Below are 11,999 nucleotides of genomic sequence, written 5' to 3'. Positions count from 1 at the left end.
CACTGAGTCACTGGACCTCCAGACCCAGCTGAGTGCCAGAAACAGTCACACTGCACAAGAATATCGGGGCTGGAGGGAACTGTCCTGGACTTGTGCTGGTTCTGTATGTGCTTCTAAAGGGTGACCGGGCTCAAGGTGCAGAAGGAAAAGCACTTAAACTGGTCCCTCTCTCTCCCCCTCCTTTCTTTCTTTTCCTGAGGGGAATTAAATTGCCATGATGATCAGAGGCTGATGAAGAAACCCAGAAAGCTGCAGCGGACTCCACACTCTCCCTATGACTTTCATTTCCTGCACCCTCTCCCATTTCCCAAGCCCGGTTCCTGTGATATTTCCTTCCCTGCAAGTGCCTCCTGCCCAGTACCGTGCAGCAGGCAAATTTGCTTGAGATTTTTCAACACTGAAACCAAAAGGGCGACACGGGGGAAACACAGCACCACAGAGGGCTGCTGCTGGCCGTGGCTTGGCTGCCCAGGCTGAGAAAATAGTGATGCTCTCTCAGAGGCACTGCGCTCTCTGCCCATGTGAGCTGGGGCCGCCAGGACCGGCATCCTGGGAAACTGTTCTGAAAATGAGCCCCTCAGTTTCCACAGGAATCTCCCAGCCGCTTCCCACCTTGAAGGCCGCTGCTGAGCACGACAGAGCAGCCCTCCCAGCCTGGCCCTCTGGCTGCCGAAGGATTGCTGGGAGCCTGTGGCGGAAGGCACAGTGGGCAGCGCTGGTGGAACACCTGCTTTCTCTCTTGCATGCCCCTCTCCAGTCTGGGGACGCTGTGGTGAGCGACTCCAGTTGGGCACCCTTCCCAGCATGTCGGTCTCCCCCCTCTTCCTGAATTGCACCACGCACCTTCACCCACGCTAAAACCCTGCCTGGAAACAGAACACTGTGGCCGGCCCTTCCCCCAGGAGCCAGAAGGGCCAGATCTGGCCCGGAGCCAGGCTGGAAGAAACAGCATAGGGCAGAGAGAGGCGGTGGGTGGGGCTGGAAGCCTTGTGCCGAACATTCAAAGCCTAATTTTGGATCAGAGTCATCCTTGTAGCCAAGTCTGAAAGATCACTGAGGCCTCAAAATGAACCACAGCTCGGAGGCGGCGCACGGGCCAGTCCTTAGCTCTCCTGCCCACACACTGTCCTCCTTAGGGAGGTTAAGCAAGGCTTGTTTGGATTTTCACTGGTATTATTTTAAAGCCACATCAATTGTCTTTTAGCCTCCTTGCTGGGGACAGTACACATTTCCCATCCCTGTCTCTGTACACGTTCACAAAATGCTTCAGCTGAGGTGCGATCAGAAGCCAGAGCCCCTTGTGCGACTGCCTAGGACACAGCATCCTGCCTGTGGTGGTGCCCACGCAGACAAAGGTCAGCTGGGCAACGGAAGCTGCAGGTGACAGAGCAGGCATCTTCCCACGGACACTTAGAACATGCAGGAGCCTCTGCAAGAGAGAGGGAAGGGTCGCCCTTCTTCTTACAAGGGTGTGGGCACTTCCTTGGGAGAATTTGCTGCTGCCAAGAGCGAGCTGCCTGCCGCCTCCCCGGAACTCCGGCATCAGGATGGCGGTTCACAGAGCCGTCCAGCCAGCAGCCCGGAGCAGCTGGTTGTAATTATGCACTGCCGCTTCCCCGGAAGTTGCTGGCTGTGGAGTGCGTGCTGGGCCTGGCAGCACATTGGCTGCTGGGCTTCAGGGAACAGGGGAGATAGAAGCTGATGGCAGCAGGGGAAGGGGAGGAGCAGGACGAGGGCGAAGACGGCAGAAAGGAAGGGTGAGAGCTGCTCCGCTCCCGCTCCCGGGGCTGAATCTGCAAGGACCCACACACATTCAAGATCCCTCCTGGTTTCCGACCCGACCCAGTCGAAGTCCGAGCCTTCCTGGGAACAGCCCCAGGACTCCTCTTGTTAAGCAGTACCTGCTACACTCGGTGTTTAGACAAGTGTGCCTGGTTGACGGATTGAATAGTGCTCCTTAGGCTGTTTAATCGAAACTGACCGCATCTTTGGTAGAGCCGGCCACAGGGAAAAACAAAAGAAGTCACGAGGAAAAAGGCAGCTCTCTTGGCCAGAAAGGCCGGTGGCGGCAGCGGCAGCAGCGAGTAATAGTTAAACATCTCAGTTCCTTGCTAAATGCTGGGCCCAGGTGCTCCATGAGGAGGGAAAGGAGAAAAGACAACTTTACAGAAGTGAAATGTGGGTTAATTAGCAAGTTTTCTTTTTCCTGGGTGGAGAAAAACTTATTCGTGTCTGGCTTTTTATTCTTTCCAAGATTTCTTGTTCAAAGTCTCCTAATTAGAACCTGGCAGGAAATGAACTTGGAGGAGGAGGGTGGGACCCCGAGGGTGGGGGAGGGGGCTTCCCTACTGCCTGAGTTTGAGACCCCACCCTTCCCATCGGCGGGAACCTTCTTGGCACAACTCTGGACAGTACCTTCGCTTAGTCTTTCCTTCCTTCCCGCTTTCTCTCAGGAGGGCGCTTCTGACTTCCACACAGTTGGAATCCCCAAAGAAGTCGGCAAAATCTCCTGGTTTTTTGGCCAACCCAGGGAACAATTTGAAGGCCCCACATCAGACAAGTGGACAGGCCTGAGATTCCTGTGGCCTCTTGGTGACCCCTCTCTGCTTCTACAACTCCTGATTTACGTCGCTTTAAAAAGGGGGGTGTCCTACCTGTTATTGGACACAAATGTTGATGGTTTTTCACCAAAGCCAATGACTGTTTTGGCTTCATTATTCAAAGTACAGGATGACATCAGAAAATTGGATTTGAGGTTGAAGATTTCAAAGGAAGAAAAAAACCGTGGCCTATTTATAGTTAAAAATAGGAAAGACTTAGTTAAAGTAACAGATAGTTCAGAACCACTGAAACCCTATCAAGACTTCATTATAGATTCTAGGGAACCTGATGTGACTGGCCCTGTGTGTGAACTACTGAAGTACCAAGGTGAGCACAGTCTCCTAAAGGAGGTGGAGCAGTGGTCCATCCCCCCATTTCCTGTGAGCGGCCGTGACATCAGGAAAGTGGGCATTTCTTCAGGAAAGGAAACTGGGGCTCTGTTTCAACAACTGCATGAACAGTGGGAAAAAAGTGGATTTCAAATGGAAAAAGAACTTCTAAGTTACACAAAGAAGCCCTAAAACTGATCAACGATCTGGCTATTAAAAAGTGGAAACTTCTGGTGAGACTCTCTACACTCCCCCACCATCCCTTTTAATGAGATTAAAGAAACTATAGCAGAATTGAAGCCATTGTGGAGGGTCTCTTTAGAAGAACTAAGTCTTACTTTGTAAAATCTCCTTTTAATCTGGTTTATATCACTAAATCTTATACTTGTTTTGGAATACTTGCAACTGAGAAAAGTATAGTTGGCTTCCATCTATCTGTATGGAGTTTCTAAATGAAAATTTTGTTTTTGCACAAGGCAGTACTAAGATTGATGTTTAAAAAGTGGTAACTGTCTTTAAAAAAATATTTAATGTTTGTACTGATTCCCTATGTTGTTTCAGTTCTTATATGAATGCCAAAAATAACTTGTGTCTGAAAAAATAGTCAACAGATTTTCATAAAACCATGTAGAAAATATGAATAACAAGCATATCCTGCGTGGCTGACATTCATACTTTTCTGTCGTAAGATTCTTTACATGCAAAGCCTGGTAAACTTATGGGATTAACCTGAGGATTACTCTTGAGACTATTATTTTGATAAAGTATTTCCTCTGGTTTTGGGAAGTAAAAAAAGAAAAAAGAAATAAGAACAACTCTACGTGTACACTGTATTAAAACAATAGATTAAAATTGATAATTGCCAGGATAGTTGACACACTCCCCAGAGCAGAGCAGATTCAAGCTTTCCCTATGCGATGCTGAGAGTAGTCAGTGCCCCTCTTCCTGCTCTATGAAGACAGAAAATAAGACGAGGCCTTGGAGCTAAGGACAAAGGCTTTGGCCATTTCCTGCTCTGCTCTAAGGACTGACGACAACTAGCTTCAGTCAATTCAAGTCCTTTCAGGGTGCAGAGGAAGTACCTCCTTGACTTACAGAAAGAGCCCGAACTCCTCCAGTTCGGCCCTGAAGATAGAATTGTGAACTCGAGTTGGAAGTAGGTTTTCTTTGTGCACGATGTGAAGCATATCACAAGCAAATACCGTGTGGCTTGTAGCTTGAGAGGAAATGGACACAGCCTTCCCAGGCATGAGGGAGAGCGTCCTTTCTCACCCACTGACCTTCCTTGGGAGGAAGTCTCTATGGACCTTTGTACCTGACGGCATTCATTTCAGTTGGAACCTTGTCTCTCCCATCCGAAGAGACTTAGGTTAAAACAATGTAATAGCTTTTCCCCAAGAAGCAACATAGACCACGACCACAACCCAACTTAGCATTTTCATATTTTCATGCAAGTATCTCTGTGGTTTCATGTTAGATTTGGTATAAAAGCCCTGTCCTGTCCGCTTAGCATCCCCTGAGAGAAATAGTAGGCTTTAAACATTCACTGGTGCCTGCAGTGCTGTGTGTAATCACAGAAATGGGAATGAAAGTCTTGTCTTATAGGTCTGTTGGAAGATGAACTAAGAAAATCTGAGCAAAGGCTGCCTGCCTTGGTGTAAGTGATAATTGGAGCTAAACAGAAAATCGCTGTGCTTGAATTCGTAAATTCTCTGAGCAGCTGTGTCTTGTCCCCCAGTGGAGCTCCATTGCCAAGCTCGGTGCCTGGATGTGATCCACAGATACTGGCTGAGGGTTCTGTTCAGGTCCCTTTCTTTCTCCAGGTCCTAAAAAGAACACGTCCGTGGTGCATTAGAGAATGACACTGGATTTCCACAGTGTCTTTTCTCCTCAGAGCCCATATTATGTTTTGTCAAATTATCACACTGCCCCTTTTCACATTCCAGTGAGAAGCAGAAAAGCCCAATATGTAATTTTTCTTATTTTTCCGGGGGTGACGCTGCACTCTTAAAGTACATTTGGCACACACGGAACGTCACCTAGAGTGACAACTGCTATCACCTCATCATAACGGATGTGTCTCTGACAACCGTGAGGGAAAGACATTAGGAGGCCCAGGTAGGGTCCACAGGGAACTGTTAGTGATGAGCCTGCTTACTCTTTTTGGGCTGGTATACTAGTGCCCTCTAGTGGCCAAATTGATTCAAAGTAACTTTCTATTTCACACAAGTTCATTATTTGATCCTTCACTTAGTAATAATTTATGTTTGTGGAATAAATGTAAATAAGCCTAGTGATTTGTATTTGTCCATACACTTTTGATAATGTTTTTATTTTATGGAAAAATAAAACAAAACTTCATAGCAAAATAATAAGAACAGCAAGAGTTAATACACTGTATCGTTATCTTCAAAGTAGTTACTCAGAGTACACGACATAGACAAAAAAGATTCTGACAAAGAAAAGACAGACGGACAATAGCAGGTATTTGTCCATATACTAATACTGTGACTTTGGCTTTTTACAGAAGCCTGGGGCTTTTGAGCTGCAAGCTCTCAAAGGGGTCTTAGGTGTGGAAAATGAGACCTAGAGGAGAGAAGTGTCTCACTGAAAGCCTCACCACCGGGATGAGTCTGAAAGTCCGCTAAGTCCAATGCGCTTCCCACTCTGCACACTGCCTGCCATCTAGTATGGACCCAAGTGGCTGAGGAGAAACTGGATGGTATTTACCGCTCTGCTCTGGGGAAGTCGTGGTGCCATCGTATCCCTGTGGCACCACTGTATGCGTGTGTGGAACTGAGACTCTGTCTCTCAAATGCACAAGTCCTCAGAGAAGCAGAGCAGAATTTTGAAGAACTGAACCTGAGGAGCATTGTTGGAATCTGCATCCACATCCTGACGCCTCATCTCTGGAGTCTGAGTCCAGTGTTACACTTGATGACACTGGGCAGAGGTCTCCTGGGAAAGAGTAAATGCAGTGTGCCCAGGGAACTGACTGTGGTGATATAAAAAATGGTTGGAAATTCTTTGACATCCTCTCACAGATACCCCTTCCTATGCTCCTTCCCCTTGAATCTGAACAGGCTTGGGACTGCATCCATCCATCTCTGTGACACTATGAGACTTCTAATGAGCTGAGGCTCAGTGGGAAGGCTCTGGGCCAATCTCTAGCACTGCAAAAGGTGGGGGTGGGGTGAATCTGAGATATATTTTTGTGATTATTTTGCAAGGGAGGAAACTGAAGTTCGGTGATTCAGTGATGTTAAATAACCTGCTTAAAGCCTAATAGATTCAAACCTCAGCATTGCCCACTTCAAAGCTCAAGGCCTCTGTCTCACCCTGCCCTGTGCTGACTCTTCCAGTGAGTAGGCCGTGTCTACTACCTGGCATGTGACAGTAGGTGCTCAATAAACATTTTCTGAAAGCAGAACTAAACTGACCCAAAAGTGGAGCTAGGACTGAAGCTCAAAAAGAAGAAACAATTTTAAAAAGCTGACCCTAGGAGTTGATTTTCAGCTGGTGCTGGGCTGCCTAACCATCCCTCACCTCAACACTCACAGACATTTAGTTAGGATTTCTGGCAAAGAAAGCATTAAGTGTCTGTCATGTCTAAACAGTACGGTGAGTACAGACTTTTTTAAACCCAAGCTGTCTTCTAGAAGCTCGTAGTCTATTAGGTAGAATACACACACACACACACACACACACACACACACACACACACACCTCAGTTCATGAACTTAATATGTTCTATGATTTTGGAAGAGATGGCCATATTCGTGCTCATGCAGGAAGTATAGCTGTGGTCATGTTCCTCACCTGATGCAGTTTCCTAACAAAAACAAAATTTTGCCAAATACTTCTGTTTGCCAATAAAGTTGTTTGCAAACAAAAGTATTCGTGAACTGAGGTACAAATGTATACACTTCCCCTTCTGTGTCTCTACAAGGTATGATAAAAATGTTTGGTGAATGCTGCTGTCAAGTTCATATAAATATCGTAGTGCATCCTTGTCTACCTCATTTACCAGATCTGACACTGTGTGACTTCTGGATCTTTCCCAAAGTCAAAATGACCATGAAAGGGAAAAGTTTTGAATGGATTCAGGACATTGAGGCAGCCATGACAACACAATTAAAGACACTCATGAAAGAGGACTTCCAGAACTGCATCTGAGAGTGACAAAAATGATGGTATAAGTGTGTTTGAAGCAAGAGGGAGTCTTTTGAGGGGGATTAATGGCAATGAGTCATTTACCATAATCGTTTTTGAAATGTAAACATTTGCCATATTTTTCAATCACATCTCATTAACACACGCACACACACACACACACACACACGAACTGTATACTGTGAAACAATCCTGAAAGAGGTAATTTCAGGGTTCTCAGGAAGAGAAGAGGAAACCTAACTCAGCTAGGAGGATCAAAAGAAGCTTCCTTGCCACAGCACACCCACCAGAAGCCTCCTCTATGCTGGGAGCCGTCGCACGCCTACCCAGAAGTCTCCTCTGTCCTGGGAGCCATGGCATGCCTACCCAGAATCCTCCTCCTGGCAGCAAAGCATTATTGTGAGATCAAAATCCTCCTTTAGTGATTCCTACTCTACCTTTTGCAAACGTAGGACCCACTGGGCAGCAAAGCCATAGAGGACCGCCATCTAGCGGTGGCTTCTCTGATACACATACAAAACAGATCTGCTGCCTTCTGTATTGTAAAATGTACTTGTTTAAAATAGTACTGTATTTTGTTATTGCTTAATTCCTCTTTTGAAATCCTAAGTTTCTCTTATAACACTCATATTAACTCTAGGGAAGTCTTCAAATTAAAATAATTATCCACTGAAGCACTCTAAAGCCATTAGGCTTAGAAAATGAATTCTTTTGAAATATGTATAACTTGGGGGAAACTTTTATTTTCTCCTCCCAAAGTTCTGCACTTTTCACACTTATTTACACACTCTTCAAGTTGGAAAGCTGCTTCTTTTTTTTGTTGTTGTTGTTCTTTTATAGGTACATTTTAGGTATACAGTTCGTTTACTTTTATCATTGGGTGTTTGTACCTGTATATGATATATCTTGGTTCTTATTTTTTTCCCCATTACCTGTGCACCCTTCACCTCCTCCGCCTTTCCTTATTTACATAGATTTCATTTCCATTTTTTTCTCTCTTCTCATAGTTTTTCCTTTCCCTCTAAGCTGCTTCAATAAGAAAAAATATTTTACAAGCATCTGACTTAACTTCTACATTCTATCCTAAAGAAATAATCAGAAATGTAGACAAAGGTTTATGTACAAAGGTGTTCACTTCAGAGGCTCCCCTGCCGCCATTCCACCACACCTAGGGCAGAGGAGGTGAGCTGTGCAGGTGCCAGTAGCACACACACCCCCACCGTGGAAATGAGAAGACACGTAAACAAGCCTCAAAAACAGACTTCCAGATCACCTGCAGCAACCCCAAAAAGAAACGAGATGGAACAATCTGATGCTCAACCACCCGGACTCCCTGAACTGGCAACAAAAGAAGATCTGGAAAAAATGAAATCTGAAATAATTCCTCAGATAACACCAAAGACTTTGCCCATAGTGCAAGACATGATTAATAAGTCTAGAGAGGACACAGATAAATGAATAGAGGATCTGAGGAACATGATGGAATCCCAACACAGGAAACAAGTGGAATCCATAAAATAGATGCAAACAGTTTTCCAGGAAATTAAAAATGCCATTGAAAGTCTACGCAGCAGAATGAGCCCATGTGAGGACAGAATTTCAGATATAGAAGATAAGACTGCAATTAGTGACCAGGAAAAGAAAAATTGCTTTAAAATTGTAAGGGACCATGAGAAAGCAACCCAGCGGCTGCTGCTAGACGATGCAAAGAAGAATAACGTAAGACTGATTGGAGTCAATGAAGAAACAGGAGAGAGTGCAGATGACATAGAAAAAACTGTTCCCAGAAGTGATGGCAGAAAACTTCCCAAGGAGGGGAAAAGAACTTGACATACAGATAATTGAGGCATATAGGACTCCAACTAGCCTCGATCAAAACAATCTGCACATAGGCATATAATTGTTCGGATTCCAGAAACCCAACAGAAGAACAAACTTCTACAAGCAGTGAGAGAAAAGAAACAAATCACATACAAAGGAAAGCTCATCAGAATCACAGCAGACTTCTCCATGCAAACCCTCAAGGCAAGAAGAGCTTGGAGTGATGTATTTCAAACCCTAAAGGAAAACAGCCTCCGACCCAGATTGATGTACCCTGCAAAGCTATCTTTCAAAAGTGATGGAGAAATAAGATATTTTCATGATAAAGAGAACCTTAGGAACTTCATGAATACCAAACCAACACTCCAAAAATTTTAGACAATATCCTAGGAAAAGGCAATGAGGATCACAACCCCAGGTGGCCCAGCAGAATGAATCCATTGGGTGTGACAAATTAAAGGCAAAGGGGGAGAATCCAACAAAAAGAAAAAGTCATGACAAGGCTTTTAAAACTTTTAACTTCATCTCCCTAATGAGTGTATAATTCAATCTTGTTATTGTACTGATGAGTATTTTTCTGATTCTAGCGTTGGACATCTTTCCTTGCGCTGTACTGGCTATTTAACATCTTCTTGTGTCTACTTTTTAATTGGCTTGTCTATTAATGAGCTGTAAGAGTTCTTTATATATTCTGGTCATAGGTTATATTCATTGTAAATATGGTCTGTTTAAGGACTACTTTTCATTTTAACGATGTCATTTAAAGTTCTAAATTTGGATGGAATCTCATTTGTCAATTTTTTTCTCTTATACATCATGTTTTTTGTATCCTAGGAAGTTTTTGCCTACCCTAAATTCATAAACATTTTCCCTTATAATTTCTTCTTAAAGTTTTATACATTTAGGCTTTCATATTTAGGTTCATAGATCCTTTCAAGTTATTTTTATGTATGGAAATAAAGGGTTGAGGTTAATTTTTTATATACAGATACCAGGTGTTCTAATGCCATTTGCTGAAAGCACTATCTTTTCCTTGGCTTTTAAATTGAGTTTATATTCTGCAAAATGTTAATGTTAAACAATCTTTCAAAACTTATTGGACCATATATGTGTGGTTCTAGTTCTAGACTCTCTGTTTTATTCCAGTGATCAATATGTCTTTCCTTACACCAACACTGCCTTGATTACTGTAGCTTTAGAGGAAGTCTTAAAATTAGGTGCTAAATGTCTTCCAACACTGTTTTTTGTTTTGTTTTGTTTACTTTTCTAGGTCCTTTGTACTCCCACGTAACTTTTATTTATTTATTTTTCCTTTTTTTAATATACATGCATTAGTCTTTGATCTTTAATATTATAACATTATTGCTTTAGATATTTTCCTTGAACCAAGAATAGAATGCTAACTCCATAAAAATATACACATATAAAAGTAGTTCTCCCTTTTCCAGGGGAAAAAGCAATCCAAGTATATCTTCTAGAATAGTCAAGTTTTTGTTTTAATTATAATTAAAGTCTTGGTCATTTATTAGCTCTAACTTACATATTCTAAGAAACATTAGACAACCATTACAATTTAGAAAGGCAGTGTCATTACCAAGTAAATCAATGTGTCCCTTCTCCCACCATCAAATGAAGCAGTGACATACATTAATTTTATCAGTTATGATACATTGCTGCAATCCCTAATTCACTTATCCACCCTCGTGTTTACCATGTGTGTACGTGTGAGTTGGTTAGAATGCACCGACCATCTAACGATCAACAGCAGGATGAGTTAGGCTTGGGCTTTCGGTGAAGATTGACGGTGTCTGTCTGAATCAAGTGATCGGACCTATCCCCGGTAGCGAGAACTCTTCGAACTGCTTCCTCAAAGGCTGCTGCAACATTGGTGGCATCTTTTGCACTTGTCTCAAGGTAAGGATAGTCGCTGTTGTCCCTGCACCAAGCTTGGGCTTCTTCTGTAGACACCTGCCATTCGCTTATGTCGACCTTGTTGCCCAAAATCACAAAAGGAAAACTTCCGGGCTCTTTCACATCTTTGTAATATATGAATTCTTTCTTCCAGTTACTCAAGTTCTGGAAACTCTGTGAATCATCAACACTAAAAGTAAGCAGGCAACAGTCAGAACCTCTATAAAAAGGCATCCTCGGGCTTCGGAATCGCTCTTGACCAGCCGTGTCCCAAATCTGCATGGTGACAAAATGTCCATCCACCTCCAGATCTTTATTTAAAAATTCCACACCTATTGTATGGAAGAGCTGGGCATGAAACTTATTAGTTCCACATCTGTTCATAAGAGAACTCTTCCCAACTCCACCATCTCCAAGGAGAATTACTTTTAAAAGTGATGATTTTCCTGCCATTATTAATTTTAGGAGCTTTGACTTCAGAACCCTTAATAATTCAGTTCAAGCATCATTATCTCGCGGCCACACGGAAGACCCCCGAGAGCTTCGGGCAGGTTCGCCTGGCTGCAGTGAAGACGGACAGTAGGTCGGGGAGCGGGCGTGCAGGAGGCGGAGGCAGCAGTGCTGACCTGCTCCAGCTCCAGCATCACTTTTAAATTTCAACATCCAATTCTTCATTTATAGCAAGTATACACAGACCTGAATTTTTATATATACCTTGTGTTTTCTAATCCTGCTAAATTCAAGTACAAGTTCTAGGGGCTCCTAGAGATTTCTTAGTATTTTCTCTGTAGGTGATCATTTCATCTACGTATAAAGATTTTGCTTCTACCTTGCCAATCCTATCCTAATTGTGTCATTTTATTGCCAGACTATTTTGGTTTAGGCCTATGTTTCAAAGTTTAACGGACAGATGAAGAGTAAGCATATCTGCCCTTGTTCCCCACCTTCAGGAGAAAGCATTGTATCTTCTCCATTCATATAAGGCGTTCTCACTGGAAGTATGGAGTATGTGTCTTTAATCTGTTGAGAAGGTTCTGTTCTACTTCTAGTCTCCTGATAGCTTTTACCATGGACAGCTGTAGAATGTAGTCCAATACTTTTTCTCCAACTAGTGACAGGATCCTGTGGCTTTTTCCTTTCCTCTGTTAAAATGATGACTTTTGA

At 43.4% G+C, this 11,999-nt stretch overlaps 1 protein-coding gene across 1 annotated transcript; it reads right to left on the bottom strand.

The window, feature by feature from the left end:
* Positions 1-9,582: 9,582 nt before the first annotated feature.
* LOC147823434 (ras-related protein Rab-9A-like) lies at positions 9,583-11,585 on the bottom strand. Its single transcript, XM_087193303.1, has one exon. The coding sequence runs from the start codon at positions 11,286-11,288 to the stop codon at positions 10,683-10,685; it is 606 nt and encodes a 201-aa protein (XP_087049429.1). The 5' UTR covers positions 11,289-11,585; the 3' UTR covers positions 9,583-10,682.
* Between the last annotated feature and the right edge of the window lie 414 nt (positions 11,586-11,999).

The sequence above is a fragment of the Heterocephalus glaber genome, unplaced genomic scaffold, assembly GCF_053883595.1.
Source record: "Heterocephalus glaber isolate CG9 unplaced genomic scaffold, H.glaber_assembly_v1.0 deba00001586, whole genome shotgun sequence".
Classification (NCBI taxonomy): domain Eukaryota; kingdom Metazoa; phylum Chordata; class Mammalia; order Rodentia; family Bathyergidae; genus Heterocephalus; species Heterocephalus glaber.
Note: the sequence above shows the minus strand (reverse complement) of the source record. Positions and strands in the feature narration are given on the sequence as shown.

What these genes read in the sequence shown, in the direction of transcription:
- LOC147823434 (XM_087193303.1), bottom strand. Translation starts at nt 11,288, where the DNA reads ATGGCAGGAAAATCATCACTTTTAAAAGTAATTCTCCTTGGAGATGGT.